This window comes from Stegodyphus dumicola, chromosome 9 (assembly GCF_044657685.1).
Source record: "Stegodyphus dumicola isolate Sdum_Otavi_A_Nest chromosome 9, ASM4465768v1".
NCBI lineage: Eukaryota > Metazoa > Arthropoda > Arachnida > Araneae > Eresidae > Stegodyphus > Stegodyphus dumicola.
Genome location: NC_140776.1, coordinates 140,076,649 through 140,098,753, shown reverse-complemented (window position 1 = coordinate 140,098,753; position 22,105 = coordinate 140,076,649). Strand labels below are relative to the sequence as shown.

Below are 22,105 nucleotides of genomic sequence, written 5' to 3'. Positions count from 1 at the left end.
TTAAATATTAATTTATCTTGAATTTTCTTTCTTTTCTACTGGGACAGCAAACGCAAGCAAAATTTGAAAATAGGCCTAAACTTTATCAAACAAAACGCGCAGTATACTATTGACTCATCATTGTTCTTTATATAAATAAAGGATCTTTGAAGAACATAAAAAAATGCGTCATGACTCTTCAGACAACCTAACAGATGGGCTTACCTCTTCTTGGGCAACCTTATCAATACCGACCGCATTTTAGTATTATCATTTATTGCAACCTTATCAATATCGACTGCATTTTAGTATTAAACTAATGACTGACTGCAAACTGCTGCAGTCTGCAGTCAGTCATTAGTTTAATTCAGGATCGAAAGACTTTAATAAGCCTCTCCTCGGTGATTACGGATTCAAATTCTGCTCAGCAAGCGCTTTTGGTGATTTGCTATATTTTTTGCATGTTAAGAAGAATTTCATTTTATCTTTGTTTTCCTGTTGGGATATTTCCACCTGGTATGCTGTCTATAAGGAATGTTTCTAAATGGATTCAAGCTGTGTTAATCACCCATATGTCTTACTTCGTTATTTAAAGAAATCTCCAAGAAAATGTAGCACGTCATAATGCAGATTTCTTATTTATAATTTTTTATAATATTACCAATAATTCTTGTCAATTTATAATACATATTGCTAGGCTGAGAAAACATGGGTTCCGGCTTATCTTCAAACTCGAGATCTCCGACTTTACTCTATTGCTTTTATTCACTGTTTTAAATACATACATGTTATATATAAACATGTAAAGCTTAACTCTCTATTTTAATTCAAACACTTATTTGCAACTGATTATAATAAGTCATTCTAAATTGTATAGTTTCAAGAAACAAAATTATCCATGTCCCACAATTTTTGCATAACGCTAATGATGCAGGCACGTATGTAAACGCTTCAGTGAATAAGATTTGAAATTTGAGAAGCAAAACATATTCTTAGCCAACAGGTATTAAATGTAACCAAAACCGAATCATTCGGAACCAGACCTTTATTTTCGATATGTTCACATTCTTCCTCTCGCTTCGCTTCAGTCAACATGCTAACGGATACTTCTCTGTTGTCTGTTCTTCGATTATATTTCAGTATCGATGTAGTCCTTTAAGAACAGATGCTTATTGTGCCAATTTATCTGCTCTGGCTTAAAAATGCTTGTCATCAAGAATTAATACTAAAATTGGCCCTGACTGCAGCTACTTCTTAAACACATTGATACATTCAAGTTATTTCATGCGTACAAACTATTTACAGACTGATTATAGTTTTTATAGTTCCTTCATTAAGCTCAAAATTTCGAGCTTGACGCCATGACTTGAATAAACATAAGACTTTAATATGAAATTTTAATTGATGGCATCCTTTATAATATAAAGTACATCATGTCAATACATATTTGACTCTGATACTTTTACATAGGAAAATATTAATAATTTTCAAAGAAAAAGAGGATAAATTGGCCATCTCTTAATTTTATGTTCATTAAGTTTTAAATGTAGTGAAATCACACTTTCCATGCCTCAGAGACCATGCCATAAACATAACTGTAATAAAATTCGTTTGTTTTATAATATGTTAATTTTGTTTAATAAACGGATATGATAGTAAAAAATCACACATGTATTCAAAATTTAAGATCATATAACATCCGATTTATGAATTCATGCATAGATTTTACAATCTTTCACTCAAATAACAAATGAATGAATATTATATAACAACTCTGAAATAATATTACATAATTTATATCAAGCATTAGTCTGTTATTTCAATATGACAAAACACAGAAAAGCTATCAGCCTAAGGGAGGGATGTCTCAGTGGAGGATCTTTCAATGATTAACTGACTTAAATTTAGGTTACACATAGCGAAAATCGCTAAAACCAACTTTGAAACCATCTCGTTCGCTTCGGTTTGAACCCAGGACAAACTACTAGCACTCAAATGTGTAACCACTCAGCCATTGGCAATGTTTCATTATGAGGATAAATTAAAAATGAGTTAGAAATTTTTAATCAATTACATTATAATTATACTCGAAAAATATTGATTAAAATAATTTTCGTTTGTATATCACTCTATGGCATCAGTGCCTAACTTTGTGCTTGCGAGCACAAGTGTGTCGCCGATCATTTTGTACGTGCTCGCCAGCCCGATTAGGTACTATGAACAAAAAATATTTTAAAAGTAAACCATTCATTGATATTTCTTAATCGTTAAAATATGGTAAGTATTTGTAGTCATAAGAAATATCTTGCAAGACGTTATAAAATAATTGATTTCTGAGTGATGAACTTGGTAACGAACATGAATCTTATTGCTTCATTCCGATGTTAGATGGCTCAGCAGGGGAAAAGTACTTCAACGATTTGTAGAACTTCTTTCGCCAATAAAGCAGTTTTTGGAATAAGAATTGAACGATAATAATTAGTTATCCGATCTGTATTTTCTCACGGATATAACAGATAACTGAAAAAACTGAACGAAGATCTCCAGGGACAGGAAAAAAACCCTTTTTCAATTGACTGGAACTGTAACTGCTTTTCAGATAAAGTTAAATTTGTGGATAAATCAGATGAAAGCAAACAATTTCATCCATTTTAAAAATTTATCAAGCCATATTAATAACTACGAGGCAATTGAAACAGAGAAATATTCGGAAAACTTAAATGGACTGAAAAACAATTTTGAACTCCGCTTCTCTGATTTCCATTAAGTTCAACCAATATTATTATTTATCTCAATCCTCATTTACCGAAATTAATATTTCAGATCTATCACATAAGAATGGAAATATATTTAATAAAAATATTGATGTTTTAGAAGTGTGCTCGCAATAGGTCAAAATGTACTCGTGAGAGGCCAAAGGTGGCATTCCGTAGAAGGCATTTGAAAGCTTAACACACACACACACACACACACATATATATATATATATATTAATCCTTAAAAAATGATCAATTGTTCGTCGATTACCATAAAATGCGAGAGAAGAACATTATCTAAACAAAAAAATAAAATATTTCTAATAAATTCGAACTTCTGAGAGAAAATTAACGAGAAGAATTCGCTTTCTACGAATCATAATGAGATTTCTAATGCTGAAAGAGTAAAAAGTGTAATTCCACCTCGAAACTTTCGATTTGATCAAATATTAATTAACTAGCACGCTTCCAGGAAACAATTTCCTGATACGCCTGTAATTTAACTAATTTAAGAAAATAGTAGTTATCTATAATTTTGATGAAAGGCGAGAGGATTAAGATGTTTACTTAAGGTATTCCCAAACATGTTGAAATGATCTTGGAATAATATTTAATTAAAGATAAACCAAACTTAATTTCGTTAGAACACTACTAATGGATACGGGGTGGCATTTTAAAATTGCTTCGCAAAAGTAAAAAGAAACACATATATAAACTAAGGACACAATTCAGTTAAAATAATGACACTGGCATTATAATAACACACTTTAATTAATATCGAAGTATAAAAACTCTTTTAATGATGCACAGAATATTTGCAAGTGGCCTAAGCAACAGCAACATTTAATTTTACACTTTACTTCAAAAATATAGTTAACGCACTTAAAAAGGCGAAACTGTCTGATGGTGCAGTACGTTATTATTGAGAAAAAAGGATACTATTAAAGATTCGTATGAAATATAATTGTAAAATAAAAACTATTTTAAATGAACGAACGTATTACCGTAGAAGGTAATAGAAAACTTTCATCTGCTATTAAAATGAAATAATGATTTAAATCTGCAAGAGATTAAAAAAGTGTTTAGAGAGAATATATTGTGTTTAGCACGTTCCTTGCCAGACCGCTTTTTGAAGACTTCCCGTTCAGGCAGCGTGGGGCGCATGCGCCTCACGCTTTATATTTGTATTATTTTGTTTCTGGCATATGCCTTACAATAATTAAAATAGCGCAAAAATCATAATTATCAAGGAAAGGTTGTATAGTTTAACATGCATAACACAACAAACCAATAAATTTATTTTTCTAGGAATTAGTTTAACAAATACCTGGCTAAATACTATGCCAAGCAAGTTGCATCCTCACATATAATTTTTTATCGTACGTATATCTGTTTTAAATATAACATTTTAGTTAAATTCAAGTTTGTATGCAATTACAAAGGGATGTTACGATGAACTTTATTAAAACATGGCAAACATAAGTGTGGTTTATCTACACAACTATCGCAGGATGTCGAAACTTTTACAGTACAGTTCTTGCCGATTGGGAACCCAAATTTTTAACATTTCTTTCGTAACAAATTTTACAGAGCCTTCTTATCGAATTAAAGTGGCCTTCCTCATCGTCAGAATCATCACTAGAAAAACTGTTGCTGTGTGATGCCATATCTGCTTATAAGGAGTAATTATTGTAAAATTTGGAAAAGGTCTGAAGAAGAAAAGACGGGAAAAATTGCAACTATTTTTAAATGCAAAATATCCGAATTTATAACAGTGAAATACTATGTACGTACCGTATTTCCTTCGTCTATCACACTGAAGAAACACACTGAACTATAAATCAATCCCAGCTTCAGTGAAGCAGTAAGTAGTGTATCAACGACACGCGAATAAATGACTGATCGAAATATGAGGAATGCAGTTGAAACAAGTTACGAAGAAAAAAAAATTGCCCATCACGCTACGCCCCACGATTAAATGAGGGCATCAGCAGTAGTATTAAAATGCCCATAATTGACTGCATAATGAATTTTTAAAAAATTCTTCATTTTACAATGATAATACCAAATGGCTTGAACGGAAAGTTTAGCGTGCGGCGCATACGCCCCACGCGGCAGGGAACGTGTTAATAACTTCTCCCATCAATAATGACCACCAGCCACTGGCGATGTAATTTCTAAAGTTTCAGTGGCTATTTATGCCATTGGCATTATGCAGTTCTCAAAATGCTATTCCCATTATACAGAAACTCAGGAACTCATATCCTCAGTTTTATTTACAATTTCGTTACGTCATTAAACTTGTGTTGCTGTTATTGTCCTTTTTCGGAAATGGTCGCAGGATATGTTCCTCTTAGCTGTAGATATCCTAATCTATTAGTCTAAAACCTAAAAAAATATTAAATTTTTTTCCAATAAAAAGGCTTTTCTGTTCTTTGTGTTTACTTGTAATGTAAACGGAATATAGTAAACCACGACTTATGTAAATTCGAATCTGCGTAAGTGTGCGAAAACTGTAACAAACTAAAATCCTTCAACAAGAAATAAGGGATCTATAAGTAATTCCTCCTTTTTCCAACCCGTGCGTTTTGCATTCAAACAAAATTTGTGACGTTAGTTTAGCAGCTCGTTTATCCAGGTTAGTATTTGTTATTTATTTACCCTTTAGATTTGCATCTCATATCCATTTATTCTAGACGAAGAGCTAATTTTTGTGCCTGCCTTGTGGAAGAAAGACGCACGATTTTTTTCTTTCTTTCGCTAAAATTTGGAACTTGATCATTTGCAACAACCCATCAGCTATCACCATCGAATCTCCAGTCATGAACCAGCATTTATATTGGAGAGCTAGTTTTCCCCTTTATATGTTAACTCCTCCAAACGATCCGCGGTGATTGGCTGTTTCATGTCGTACAGGAAAGCAGAAAAGTTGTTCTAAAGAGTGGTTCTTCCCAAATGTTTTGAATGTGTGATACGACTATAAAGTACTGAGGATATCTTGCCGATTGAATTGCCAGTGGCAGACGTTAAGAAATTCGCAAGGAAGGGTCTGTTTTTTCATTCTTATCTACCTACCAGTGATCTACAGTGCTAAAATAGCTTAACTACGCAATTTACTCTAGGCATTCCTGTAAGATGCTGTTCATTACAAAGTCAAGAAAGCAACTTAGAAAATTCTGATCACCCATTCTTCAGCATCGAGAAGGGCAGAAATTGAGAGAAAACAGAATTTCTCTTCACTACCATTCGCCTCCACCTCCAACCATTATCCAATTTAAGTCTACTACAAAGCCAAATTAGGTCTTCACAGAATCCATTTTTCATCTGAATTATTATTATTTTTTTTTCAGCGCATTTTTTTATATTCTTCATACTTTAAATAACTAATCCGAGATAATATTGAATGGCATTTTATTTATAAAATGACGTTGTATAAATACTATACATACATACAAAGACACAATAATACATACAAAGATACAATTTCTAGCGATACATTTAAACAATTTTCAAAATCGGCATTCTTAGAATTTAAGCCGCGTAAAGATTTATGAAACGCATTACTTATGCAACTCGGTAGTTTATTGTACAAGTAATAAAATAATCTGAATACTTGTTATTTTAAGGATTAAAACGGACCGTTATAACGAGCAAGAGAAATATTTTTTAGTGATTAGTTGCTAAAAAATCTTCGCAAAGAATAATATTTTTACGATAATTGATTAGCTAGAGAAACTTTTGATATGTGATTCAATATTATCTGCATTTTTAGAAAAAAAAATAACTTGCAGAGACACAAATATCACAAGAAAAAGGAATAAACAAACCGAGAGGCGGTGTCTTGACCAGGTACACGATATCGTTGATAACAAGATGAAAGTCTTCGTTCATGAGGGATGCGATGCTCGTTGAGGAAGCAATCCTTGTCCCGTCTGAAATTATATATGAGCAATAAATTGTATGTTCTCTGACTGAAATGATAGCTCCAAACTACAACATACAAAAGTTAAGATACATGCATGTATAAATGTGAATAGAAAATGATTTCCTTGTAAAGCGAAACTTCGGACGAAAAACAAGACGACTAAGTATGCATAATTTAATTCAGACCACATTTTTTTTTCCCGTAAACAATTTGCGACCTAAATTCTCAAAAAAAAAAAAAAAAAAAAAAAAAAAAAAAAAAAAAGAATGTAATTTGCATATTAGGTATGTTATACACATATTTCTGGAAAATTAATATTAGCCCTTTATTCATTTTGCTTCAAAATCACTAATTATTTAAGGACTCATTAGATACCAAAGATATTATAAACGTAATTCACCGTGGATGTGGTAAACGCATTTAATTATTACTCACTCTTTACGTGAATCATCATTTAAAGCTAAAAAGTTCATAATTTTGCTAATAATCGCGTCTTCCTTATCTGGTGACCATTAGACAGCAGTCATCATGGTGGAAGAATATGCCAGTTCTCAGACTTCCTAACCTCATTTGCCTTTTATTACAGGTTAAAAGACGACCCTGTACTTTACCATTGCCTTTCCATTTCACACGGCAGGAGTTTTAGTTATAAAACATAGCTGTGGGAAAACTAAAAACGTTTGCTACGTCGTTTAACCACATAATAATTCATACCGTAAAGAAATTCTGAGATATTCAATTAAACACGAATAAACACGATTACAAGACTACAGTTTAACACAGTTAAGTGTTACAGTTGTAAGGTTATTACCATTTTCATTAATCAGTTAGTATAGTTCCTATAACTCCTCCTTTCAGTTTCCTCACCAGAATGCAAATTTAGTTAGAAAGTATTTACGAGAAAGCGTATTTCTGCCGCTCGAGGCCCCTCTACTAGATTTTATCAGCTCTGGTAAGATTGTAATACTTCGGCTTGCGTTATTGCTGCCGACATTTAACTCTTACGCCAGTGAGAAGTTCTGAGCCAACTTAGTTAAAATAAACTGAGTAGTCTTCGACAAGTAGGCTTAGTTTAAAGTCTGGAATTTATAGTTATTTTATTGTTATTTCATAACCACAAATGGTACCTTGATTATGTGAGCTTAGACGTGCGTTAATGTTAAAGTTCTGATTTTAATAAAAAAAAATGTTTCAAACCTTTCCAAGACTCTGCTGTTACTCCAGGCACAGCAATGATTCGCTCCTCGCCTGTTAGGAGTTTAATGCTACTTTATGCTAACAAAACGAGTCAAACCCTATACAGTCAGATGAACCCAAGTCTCCACGCGTGTTTTCGGAGTATCATTTAGAAACAATGACAGAAAAAACTCGCACCACACAGAAATTGCATAATGAGTTTAATAGCTCCTTCTTAAGGAACATGAAGGCAGAAATTTATGTTCGTAAAGATATGAAATACTATGTATTGCGGTATGGTTTAGCATTAGGCCTTTATCTGTCCCGCGATACAGTGATTCATTCTTAGTCGTAACTCTGGTAGTCATTTGATATAGAACTTTCTTTTTGTAAAGTTGAAACTTTTTTTTCTTTAAAATGTCATGAAAAATAAAACAAAAAAAAATTAATTATGAAAACCCTATAAAAAAATCTGAAATGTTTCAGATTTTAAATTACGTCCAAAGGGGCGTTTTTTAACATTTTGTGTGTTACCTTTCTTTATTAAATATCATGTTCCTCGTACTTAAACCATAAGATCCAGTGCAACAGCAATATCGCAAAATAGTTTTAAAACGAGCATATCTTTAGAATTTCCGATACAGAGACTCACGCGCTGGAGATAAAAATGTTTTTTCTGCACAACGTTGCCATTGCTCGCTTTGAAATCCTTCAGTTTGTTAATCAAAAATTCGTCAAAGTTTTAAAAAATAGGAAATCGATCATAAAACAAATTTCAAATTTCAAATTTGGTCTTCCACATGCTCATATTCGTTGGAGGATTACGTTATTCAAAATTCGATGACTCTATGTACCGTTGTTTTATCACAATACGAGAAATATACATACATTTATGCAGATTTTTCATTATTTAATTTCTTCAAATATAATGCAGGACTCTAACATTTTGTGGCAACAGTTTGAAAAGTGAACCGACATTTATGAGTCCGACGCAAAATGCCAAAACGAAACTAATAGTCCTTCGGGATTCAAATCCCTTTGGACTAAAAAAAAAAATTAAATTCCCTGTCCCTAGATATTATAAGAAATTTAGTCTTTTGGATGAGATTCGTTTCAAACTAAGCTCGATGTCTTTTCGGACAATTTTATGGATGTGAAATAAGTTACACAAGTATTAATTAAATGCAGTATGTACTACATAAATACTTAATGCTGAAAGAAATTAAAGTATACATTTGAGGTGTTAAATTAGAAATGTATACGTCTGGTATTAAAAAACATTCCTTTATATTTTTAAATCGTGATTATGCTTTAAGAGAACACTAGAATGACACAGATGAAGAACTTTAATTTAAAATCCCTAAGAAATTTACAAAGGCAAGTGTTATTTATTGAACTTGTAAAAGAAACCCAGACGATATGATTTCTTACCTGTACTTTGAATGCTGACCCTATCTATCCCCTTGTCTTCTTTCTGTAAGTCTTGCAGAAAGTCGGAGACAGTGGAAGTTATAGGCCGAAGGGTAAAACGGCACCGCTCACGACGAGAGGGCAGAGGCACCGTGATCACAGGCAGACCGCGTTGGTAGTACACAGTCACCTCTAGCCATAAGAGAAATAAATTCACATCAGATTAATTCAATAATGCCGCTAAGATTTATAAATATACCACTATTAACTGTCTATCACATAACAATAATAGCATCGTTCAAATGAAAAAGTACCGAATTGCATATTTGTCGTATTTACAGACGAGTGGAATTCAGAGTGTCGTTCAGTTGCAATATTGATGCGTACGAAGAACTGCAGACAGCGTTTGAGGAAGTGACACACTTTAGTGGAATTAGAATAGCGAAACAGAAAAATCGAGTATAGTGTGGCATTTAAGAGCTGAATGTTCGTAAGTGGTAAGGTTGTAAAATAGAAATTGAAAGCCATAAGCTTCTGTGTGTTGAAAATGCGAGAATCCACACGAGACTGAAAAATCTGTGGTTGGCAATCAGAAACTAGAGACAAGAGATGTTGAGCAAAGGGACTAACTTCTCATCTACATACCGCTAATTTGACATGCTACCTCTTGAAGTAGTTTTACAAACAGTGACATAAATATTTCATTTTGCAGTCATTTTTACTAACTTTGAGCTCGCTGGACTGAAGAATATACCAGTGAAATCTCTTCAATGTCGGTCAAGCTTCTCAGGACAGACATTCTTTGTGCCACACAAAGAAGGCATTTATGTCTCTTGGATCCTGTAGAATCTACATTTATGTAAAAGCCTCTAAGTTATGGGGAAGCAATCCAGAGGCTGGTCCCTTAGAAATTCTTGCCTGGATAACTTTAATGGATATATTAATATTATAAGAAATTTGTTCAAGTAAGTATTTTCTATTCCATTGTTCCTTAAGTTTCTCATCTGAATGCTCCTTGCGAATAAATATATGCTTATATATTTAAATAAAACTGCTCAGATAGTAATAATTAAATCACTACTAAATATTTTTACCATTGTCCTTCTTATTCGTAACCACAAACAGTTCCTTGCCTTCTCTAATTGTCATTTTTTTATTGAATATCACAATCCTGAAAGAAAATGTTATACATTAAAGAGATATATCGCGTGTATTCTTTGTAAAGCAAGATTAAAGTTCTCTAATGAATTTTTTTTTCCGCGAGAGTTTATATTTGCTAAACGTCCATCTGTTTCAAATATCAACTTGTAAATATTGCAGCCTAAACAGATATTTCTTCCTTAACATAACCTAAAACTGGGATCAGCTTAATTGTGTCAACCCAAGTAATTCGTGTATTTTTGTTTGACAAATAGATAAAATTAATTCCTTTTTCAAACTAACAGAGTTTATCTTCTTATTAGATTTATTTAGCAGTTTTTACTTCGATCGATGCTTTGTAATAATATTGTGTAATAATCTATGTAATAATTTTGTAATGTCTGTCTGTGTTTATACAATAAAATTTCTCTTCTCTTATCCGTTAAAATACAATTTAAGACACATGTTGAATGAGTTTCACAAAGTTCTGAAATGCTGAATGCTAATGAATAAGGTATGAACTGAGAGTTGTTTATAAATTTGTTGTATATTAGGAACAATATATTGATAACTGAACAATATATATTGAAATGACTGGAAATATATAGAGTTAATATACTGTGTGTACTATGTTTGTATAATTAAATTTTCTACGCGTAATTAAAAGAATCACACGTAATACATTTAAAGTACATAAATTTATTCAGAGGTTTTTATTTCGTTGTTAGCTTTTATGCTTTCTTATGGTTTTTAATGAAAATACTTTGTATATAATGCGCATTACTGCATTACTGCTTAAAAATTTCATAATTTGAGTAATACAAAATTTAAAGACTTTGCATAAACACATCAACAAACGAATATTCTTCTTGATATACATACATAGAGAAATAGAGAGATAAATAAATAATTATGAGACAGAGAGAGAAGTATTATAAATCCAGGTAGAGTAATTTAACTAGTTTTGTTAGTGATGGATAATACTTAAATGGATCTGCGTTTATTGCTTTTGAATATCTTATGTTGATAATTAATAACAAAATAAATTTGAAAGAAAACAAAAATATCTCAGGCTTTGCTGAACGGGAAAATAATTCAGAGTGGGAGAAAAAAAAATATTTTAACTCGTAGTAATAGATCTCTTTTAAATTACTCAGTTTGTTTATTAAATTCGAAGACACTAGGAGAGTCATTACATTTCTTTTCGATTGCCGAGTTTTGTGTTTAAATTAAAAGCATAAATATCTTAAGAGTTCCAGACAAACACAAAGCTTTAACGATGGCACAATTTCTTTACCGCGTTACTTTATATATGTCCCTACTTTTCTAGAAACAATGGTATAATATTCTGTCTTCAAATAGCAAATTATTTTGCTGCAGGAGCACGGAACAGCATTTTGCTATGTCAAAAATATTTGAGAAATTTACGATACTATGTTTCTGTACATTTATTGTGTCCACTTATTAACTCATTGCGTAAGCAGATTTTAATGTTAAATTAAAAAAGAAATCAGTGTTCGTGATTGCTGGTTAACAGACAACGATTACTGGTTAGTAGTACGTTTCGATACTTCGATACACAGTTATAAGTGTATCCGAACAGTTCCTGTTGCATTATGCAGAGGTTTCCTTAGCAATTTATGGTATATTGAGAAGCTCAAAAATTTTATTATTGCTCTCTTTTACTAGAATTAAAGAATTATAAGCATAATTAATCAAAATCTTTAACTTTTTACCCTACTTAGTAATTGACCATTATCATCTTCATATAAACTACATACGATTATCATCATAATCAAAACACATCAAGTTTTGAACATCAAGTCAGCTTTTTGTCATTTTTTTATATTCAAAAATTAGAATTTAACAGTTTTGTACATTTACTTGAAGACACGATATACGCTCATCCAAACATGAAAAAATTATTACATCACACCTTATTCTAGCATATTTCTGAGGCGTAAACACACTGCTGACCATTAAATTTGCTACGCGATGAAGGAAAAACAATTAGCACAACCATATTTATTTTAAAAATTCATTATAACGGAAGCACAAAATTGATAAAATTTCAGGTCATTTTGAGGCACACAACAAGCAGAAGTCTGAATCCCTTCGGTAACAGCTGTTATACGACCAGGTATCGAGTCAAACAAGTTTTGGTTGACAATCTGTAATGCCTTCATCTTCAGTTCTATGCCAAAGTTGATCTGTTATTTTGACAGGTGGGCATTCGCCTAGAAAATGGTCCTAGAACAATGTGCCGAAAACGAATTCAAACAAGTTCAAATACATGTAGATCGCCAGCACACGATTCTAGTTACGGAAATTACTAAACATAATTTCGGATCATCCAAAACATCTATGATATCTTCTATTTCGTATCCTAGCAAACACCTTATAACTTAATGAATGAAATTCCATGTGGTAATTTCCGGAAACGAAGAAGTAGATGAGGTTGCAAGATCTGCTATTACCGACATAGAAGTAGATATAATAACTCTATTTTCTCCCAAATCCCAACTAAAACACAAACTTAAATGTTTGCGGGAACAACTAAAGAAGAAGAGTGGAAAAGGGCAATGATAAGAGAGAAGATTCTCTCAACTTAAATCTTATGTGAAAACAGACAGGTCCAACACTAGAACTTTCATTTTATTACTCGATAGCCGAATGAAAGAATTGTGGAATACTATATAAGCAAATAATAAACGAAGTAGATTTCCCAAAATCTAAAGTACAATTGACACAAGGACGTACTTGACAAAAACGTCTGAAGGACAAAATCGACGAAAGGACAGACCAAAATTGACAGAAAGACGACAGGACCATATAACCCCAATTTGCATCCCCCCAAAAAAGATTAAAATTTTCCGAATAATAATTCACACAAAATGCTCTGTGTACACCAATGTAACGTACCATTCGTCAACCTCAAACATTTATATCACATGACTAAAAACCCACACTCTTGTCCTACGCGTATAGTCCTCCGCAGACTATACGCGTAGTGTACACTCTTGCATATTCAACATTAAGATGTGCATATAATCATATTATTATGTATGTATGTAAAATACTATTATGTATTTATTATAACATATAAATGAGAGCGGCACCATCTGTCACAATTATATTGTAACTATGTATATGTAAAATTGTAAATATGTAAAATACATCTAATGCTCAAATAAATGCCTGGCCTTGCGGATGAGAAGCATAGTCCGTCATCGTAGGAAGTGAAGCTCACGAGGCGTGGTCTACCAAATATCGAACAATGTAGACCGCACCCGGCCGGGCTTCACGTGGCATCATGAGATGTAATTGTCTTCTAGATAGATAGTGCAGAAAAATACCCACACTGCTGCTGGTTAACCAATGGGTATCTACTTCACTTCAACCTGATCTTGGCAGGCGGGTATTGTCATGCTAATCTAACTGCAACCATTGATCCAACGTTTTCATTTGATGAGATAGCTGAAGAAGGCACTGGCCAAGGCAAGATGTGATCACTCTGTGAATTAAAAAAGTTTAGATACTGTGGTTTCAGGCTGTCCATCCGAAAGTGACCAAAATACCGCATATGCGGATTAAGCACGAAAGGGGTATGTACCCAATGCTACTCAAACCATCGATTCAGGGGCTGGGCAGGTAGGACAAAAAGGATTGCAATTTTTCCCTTCGGGTGCTTCCACACACGGATGCAGCGATCACGATGCAGTAGGCAAAAGCAGGATTCATACCACTAACACATCTAAGTGTATTGTTGAACGTGCTATTGTCCTAAATTCTGTGCTGAAGGGAATTAGCCCTTTTGGAGAGTAAGTGGCATTACAGGAGTCATCGCACCGTGCATACAGGTTTTTTTTTTTTTTTTTTTAACCTGGTGTTATACAACACGTCCAGTTGCAGACCCTGGTTACATGATGTGGCTGTACGATCCATAATAGCAGTGTGGACCAGCTGTCATCTAGGGCATTAGTGAATGACAGAAGATGAGATTCTGCACGTCATACTGTGGAATTATCCAGGAACATTAACCACAAATACTGAATTGGACCTTAGAAAGTTTAGCTTACGTAATTTTGATGCGATTAATTTTTGCGATCTCTTTTATTTACATTAATTCAGAATATAAACCAATTATTATAAATTAAGAACAAAACAAATGAATCGTATTTGTTAATGCAAGTAATTTGCCAAATAAGTAATATAATCAACAAAAAGTAATATAAGCCATTTATGATAAACTAACACTCAAAACTAACTACAATGAGAGTAAAGCTGAAGATAATCATTTATTTTACAAAGCATATCAGATTAATTTCAATGAATACAATTATCTCTTTTAGGTCATTAGTTTGAGCACCTCATACTTTTACAATATTATCTATGCTCACGATAAAATGGCATAAATGTGTAAAGTTGTAAAAAGTCTTATCTGTTATATATTGAAATTAAACGAATATAGGCCAAGAAATGTGTATCTTATTTTCAACATTACTAAAAAGAACGTAGGACTTAATGTTAAGAAGAAAGAAATTTCAATTTTATTTATAGGAATCGAAAATAAAATACAGAACAGCACTGAATTGTAACTAGATGCTACAGTTATATATTCAATTTTATTTATAGGAATCGAAAATAAAATACAGAATAGCACTGAATTGTAACCAGATGCTACAGTTATATATTTTGTAAACCAAGTTCATCTTCCCCCCCCCCCATTCCATCATTGTCAACAACAGGAGTCTACAAAGTTGTGATGGAAAACGCTATAATTTTTCCTTTCGGAACGCAAAGTTAAATTTCCCTGTTGTCACATCCATTCTGCCGCAATCGTATATTACATTCAAAAATTTATTGATGTATCTGTAACAGATTGAATTACGGCCACACAGTAAACAACAGAGTTCTGAATAGTTTCTCATAGTATTTCAGTCAGTCCACAGATTTATATTTCAACTATTGTATGATTACTGTTGTATATTATATTATCTTATATTAGAAGAGGCAAATGTGTGTGCTGTGGACGCAGTGTGCTAATCAATATTCACGTTAACAGAGTGTTAAGGGTTACCATACATTCTTATATTAGCTACTCATCTCTACTGTTTATATCTGGGATCTAAAGTGATAAAAATATCACAATGATTTTTTCCAGATATCTTCATCTGTAAAAACTGTTACTGCTTGAAGTTATAAAAAAGGTTCCATATTTTCTATTATTTTTTTCCTCTTCTGGTATGTTTATTCACAAAATTTGTACGAACTGCTAAGATACGATAGTAATTCAGTAGCTGAAAGTATTGAAAAGCATCAAAATGTTTAATATTTTTTGTTTTGTAGTTGTAGATGGCAACGATTTGTGCAGCAAATTAAAATGGAATACTAAGTTTTAAAACTTTTAATTTGGATAGCAGGTAAGATGTTATTTTAAATACTGAAAATCGTGAATTTTAAGATTCCAATAGTACAATCGATAGGATGTATTAAGCCCTATTATTATGATCCAGTTTTGTGATTTTATTTTTGTGAACTGTTTTGAGGTTAATTTAACATATTATGAGAATGAAGTTTCAGGCGTGAGTCGCCTACTTCAGTTATTATGCCTAGAGTTAGCAGTGATATACTAGAGTTAGCAGTTAATTTAGTTATTATGCCTAGAGTTAGCAGTGATATACTAGAGTTAGCAGTGATATCAGCATCCTGGTTAATATTATTCAGAAAGACGAGCACAAAAAAAGAAAAAAATGGCAAAGAAAAAAGAAGGGCGAAGAGAAAAAAATATGTGCGGCGTGGACGTGTAGCTACAGCTGGCGGTATTCCCAAAATAAGAATTACATACTTGCTTATTTAATAAAAAGAAACTTCAAAAGTACATTTTTTGTTAAATGTTTTAGTTCTTCTATTTTTTTTAAAAAATCTGACAGAGATCGTTGTGTATTAAATAAGTTGAGTTCTCTTCGTGCGCTGGACAAGTAATCATCAAAATCGAGCGGATATAAAAGGCGAATTCTATCCGTGCGCTCGTCGAGAGCATTCACAGATCAATATTAACGCATCAAAAAATTATTCGAGACAGATCATTTGGATCATCTTGGACTGAAAACCAAGGTTGAACGTTATACAAGACATAGGTATATTGGCTGGCCATTTTAATTGAAAGCACTGTTCGATTCGTTAAAGTATCTGAAGCTTACTAGTTATTAAATAACGGAGAATGTTTTTACATATGTATATACTTTCCTCGCATTATGGAAAAACAAGATGCCGCGAAATTTCGATTACATGTAGTCCTCCATTCGAAGATATCGCCCATCGAAGCCCGCATTTTGAATTTCGATTTTGTTTCCATTTATTTCATATTTTTTGCGAATTTTGATGATTTTTTTTACCTTCCGCGTCCTAGGTATTGCCTTAAGGTAAAGTGTAAGATATATATCATTCAAATTTTAATCAACAAATTCACTAATTTAGCTATTTAAAAGCAATTTGTCTTCACGATAATAAATACTTTTATCTTCTTCGCACCAATGTGTTGCCGCGCCAAAGTGACATGTAGTTTAAATTTGAAAGTAAAGCCTAAGACTTTTAACTTTCAAATTTAAACTACCGTCATGCATCCTAAACTGCAATGTAACACAATGACTCTTCAGCCCTTGTTTGCACTGTAAATACTTTTATTAATTTCAATAAATTTGCTGTTTCTATACAGGAAAAGGCGTGGGACATATGCCTGTTTACCACTGTCAAACACCAGGCGTCCTCGTCTTCCGTCATCTGTCACTTTGAATAAACGCGGTTCTTAATAACAGTTTTTCTTTTGATTTCTAAAGTGCATTTAATTTCTAATAAATAAAAATACATTTTATTGATGATATACTATCGAACTAATAGTCTTTATGAAAATGTCTTTTTATAATTAATAAAATATTTTTTCTAATGCTTTATGGCAAAATCCTATTTTTAAATATTTTTATAGCCTTTTACATTTTTTCAAAAGGCAGATCTTTCTTCGAGGCGTTGTATTGTAATTTGAAGACTTAAGGTATCTAACTGGACATGTGCTAATAATTCGCAAACAGAATAAAGATTTCATTACATTTAGTCTATTTAATATAGCCTATATCTTACGGTAATATTAGTGCTATCATTTACACCAGAAAACAAGCACGGGAGAACGCTATAATACATTATAGCATTCCTCAGATTAAGAGCGACAGGATAGAGGCTCGAAAAGTAATCGACGAGATTAAACCCAACAAGTAATGCATACCACATTTTAACATATTATGCGAAGCTCAAGCGTTCCTCTAAAGAAATTAGTTTTTTTCTTTTTTTTTTTTTCAAGGGAGGGAAGAGGGAGCAGAGCATATGAAATATCACTCACACCTTCGCCAGTGTTAAGCCAATCCTAGCTAGACATGCTAACAATTACACCATGACAGCACGTAAAAAGGGGTGGTGTGGTGGTATATTTAATTATGGCAAAGCACACTAGTGCTATCTGCCTAAGGGGAGGAATGCCTTTCGTGGAGGACTTAGATGCAGCCTGCCCGTTCGCGGGATTCGAACCTCGGACCGAACTACCAGTGTTCAGCGACTTTACCGCTCGGCCGCTGGTGGGCCGCACGTAAAAGGAAATGCGATAATGACTTACAACACGCGAGCCGTTTGCCTTAAAAATACTCCAAGAAAGCATCCCTTCTTAAAGGCAAATATTCCTAGTAAAACTTGCCTAATGAAATAATTCAATCCTTGTATATGAATTTGTTATGTCTTAAAATACACTGCAAGCAATAGGTATTGAAAAACCATGAATAAGTATGGATAGGATAAATTGCATACTCACGCAGATTAATCGCTATATAAAAATGATTAGTTTTTAAGAAGTTGAAGGAAAACAACAAAGCTTTTAGCACCTGTGGAACTGCTAAACGAATTTCGTGTCCTAGGAAAACAGAAATTGTTGCTACCTTGTAACTCTGATACATATGCTATTCTTAAAAATAGCTCTGCCTGATAGTACTTCAGTCAGAGTTATTGTGAATTATCGTTCTGATAACAATCAGCTTGCAGTTAAGCATAGATTTAAAATTCAACAAAATGTTTAAAATATCCACTTTTGTTAGTTAATAACTAGTGCAACTAAAATATTACCGAGCGACCTTTTTTGGAATTAACAACGGTCAAAATATCAAATCTTGAAAACAAGGTACCTGGTTATTCCCTTAATTAATTACTACAAAGGGGTACTTATCAGCTTCGAGCGATAAAATGGAATCACTGCGCCTCCGGCAAATACTATTTCTTTCCATACAAGTTGATGCTAATTATCACGATAAGAACCACGTCGTAAGGTTTCGTTTAAACGACAGGTTTGTTGTCATAAAACTTTATGGTTAAACGCAAAATGTCCGTTCCTTAAACTAAAGGCCAGTCAAGAAAGGGAAAGTTGCGCATCCGTAAATGTGTAGCTAACTCAGTGAAATACGAGGGCAATCCCCAAAAAAAAAGATCTCCTAGATTTTTAGATATACAAAAAACCGTTTATTTTCTATAATTGCTACATCACTTTAAAGATTGCAGAATGCTTTATTTTTCAACATAATCGCCATTTCGGTCGATGCATTTTTGTAGACGCTGTGGCAGTTTTACAATGCCCATGTCATACCAGCTTGCCGCCATGCCCTTCAGGAAGCGTTGAGGAGCTTCAGGAGCATCCAGATGATCCTCCGATCTTTACGCATTTTACGAACTCAACAATCGCGAAACTCAACGAATACGAACTCAACAATCGCGAAAGTTGAGGGCAATTGACGGCCTCCCGCTCCTTTCTTCGTCATGAATTTCAGTACGACCGGCTGTAAGCTCTCTACACCACTTGCGAACGTTTTTGACATCCATGCACGACTGTCCATACACTTCTGTCAATAGGCGGTGAATTTCAAGCGATTTAACGCATTTTGCGTTCAAAAATTGAATAACTGCGCGCACTTCGCACTTGGCGGTAACGTTTATCGGGAGCTCCATATCGAATGGCTGCCAAGCCAAGACTGAGCATCCGAGCGAAGCGCCTGCGTGCTTACGTGGTAGCGGAGAAGGCACCACTCACAACAGTGTTGCCAACAACCGTATTAAAACTTTCTCTACGTCCCCAAAAAATAGGAGACCTTTTTTTTGGGATTGCTCTCGTACTTTGTCGTTCCCTCGCTTTATTCGCTTCGTTGTGATTGGTGATTCTTATACCAACTTGGCATAGCTTTGTTAAGTCAGAACTTTTAGGAAAAATCTTTAAACCAGTGTCTGTGACGTAGCAACGTCTGCTTAACAACGAAGCTCGTCTTAAACCTGTAATGAATTTAAAAACCACCGTGTGAACGAAGTTTCCGTAAGCCTGTAACATTCCGAACGCATAATTTGCAGTTAACTTAATTAGCTTTGAATAATTCTTCCGCATGCTTTAATCTGCATTATCTTCTACACACAGCTGATTCTGTACATATAACTTGGATCATAGATAAGTGTTTAAAGTAAACTTAAGTATCAGAAAAATTAAAATAATTTTCACAACCGCACTTACGGAAACTATGTATTGCAAGAACCTCAATGAACAAAAAATAATATTCACAGTTATCTATTGAGTAATTAAACCTTTTCTTCATGAAATAAAATCTCCATCTGTTGTTCTGATGAAATAATAATACGCAGAGAGCATTTTTGTTATAGTTTGGCATTGCTATTTTGGTTTGGTTTGGTTTATTTGATTATGGCAAAGCGCTCGAAAGCTTCGTTCAGGATTTTCTAAAGGAAACTGGCTCGTATACACGTTACACATCGGAAAAACACGAAAATGGCCATGCATCCAGCCTGTTCGCTGGATTCGAATCTCGGACCAAATTACCAGTGTTCAGCGACTTTACCGCTCGGCACCTAGTGGGCCCATTGCTGTTTCGATGAACTCGTTCAGAACGCGATATGAGTGCAAATATATTTAATGTGATTTTATTACTTAATTAACTTTTTTTAATTCTGTATTTTGATTGGAGAAGATTTAAAAACTTGTAAGTCAACGACATTATTTAGCCTTTTTTTTTTTTTTTTTTTTTTTTTTTTGTTGTTGTTGTTGTTCTTAAGCAGGAATCTAAAAATGATGGAAATTTTTTTAATCTGATTTACGACTACCATAAGCACTAATATTTTCTAAGCTCTTTTTTTATTTATTTCATTCTTTCTTTCTTTTTTTTTATTTATTTATTTAATTTTGTGTGTATGTGAATTTCCTGTGATACACGCTGCGTGAAACTAAGTGTCACGTTTTCGAAGCATAAAAACAGTTTTTTAATTATCATTTACAAACGTGTTTTAGCCTTTTTCAATTACTAATAGCACTTTCTTGAAAGAATTTTTTATGATTCTAGAAATGATTTTAATTTTAATATAGGATGAAGTTAACCTGTAACCGTATTCACCACTTTACGAAAAGAATAACGATCCTATAGCATTTGTATTTAAAAATATGGTATACGCTAGTAACGTCTAATTAATATAAACGAAATGTAATGAATTCACCTTAACACTCATTCTCATAAACAAATTTATAAGAAATTTATTTTTCATGTATAAATAAATATATTTTAGCGGAGCATCTTTATAGGATTTTGTTTTGTAATCTTGCTCAAATATAGGTTTGCCTTTTTATTTCTGTAAACGCACTTTCAAATTTTTTAAATTATTATCCCCATGTTACATTTACTTTTCACAGTTGAATAAATTCTACGTATCAAATTAAGGAATCTTTATGACCCTGTTACTATGCTTGCACACATCTAATGTTTTATAACAGAAAAGATGTAAGCTACATCAGTATTAAAAGGTAATTTAGCAGATAACTCTTTCCGGAATAAATGCGATTAAGAATTTGATTTGAAATTCACTATTTTCTTATCATTACCTATAGACACACGAATATTACATTTGTTACATATATGGCCGACATTACATTTGCTTAAAAATTGGAAGGTTTTTTTCTTTACTAAAACATACCGCTTTTCCATTTTATCGCAGAGAAAGTTTATTTGGTACATAGGTTTTTATGACTCTATTTAAACACCGAATAATAAAAGGAATAAGAAAATTCTATTCCTGTTAAATGACCAAATAAAAATGGGACTTTAAACGCTATCCCTGAAAGTGGAATATTGTGATGCTTAAGTAGCGATTCAAAAATGATCTTTCTTTGGCTTGGGAAAAATAAAAAGCCGAATGGTAATAAGAATGCCACCAGACGACAATCATAAAAGAGAGAATGAAATGAAATCGAGAGAAAAATCGAAATTACACTATTCAAAGTAAATGTTTGGTATTAATGTTTTCTAATGCGTTAGACATTTAGAAGAGAAAGCTTTCAGAAATAATTAACCTAATTAATAGCCGAAAATGATGCTGCAGTTGAGTATTTAATTAATGATCGTTTATTTGAAGTAATTAATTACCTCTTTAATAAATTATGAAGGTACTCTCCTAGGATGAAAATACACAGGACATTAAAAAATGGCTGCAGGTTTTGATTGCCTTACATATTGATTCTAGAGACGTATTTCTATTTACAAATTTCTTTCAATAATTCTTACAGTCTATATAATATACAGCATAGAATTTTAGGAAAAGCGCGTTAATATTGTAAGCAGGCAGGTTTTTGTGACAATGAAACCGA

The 22,105-nt window shown here is 33.0% G+C and overlaps 1 protein-coding gene across 1 annotated transcript in view; it reads right to left on the bottom strand.

The window, feature by feature from the left end:
• Nucleotides 1-22,105, bottom strand: part of MCU (mitochondrial calcium uniporter) — a 757,559-nt gene that overhangs the window by 23,371 nt on the left and 712,083 nt on the right. The window contains exons 4-5 of the mRNA XM_085824151.1: nucleotides 9,268-9,438; nucleotides 6,563-6,667 (exon numbers count right to left, since the gene is read on the bottom strand). Coding sequence (XP_085680277.1) covers nucleotides 6,563-6,667; nucleotides 9,268-9,438 — 276 coding nt within the window. The remainder of the gene's footprint in view (nucleotides 1-6,562; nucleotides 6,668-9,267; nucleotides 9,439-22,105) is intronic.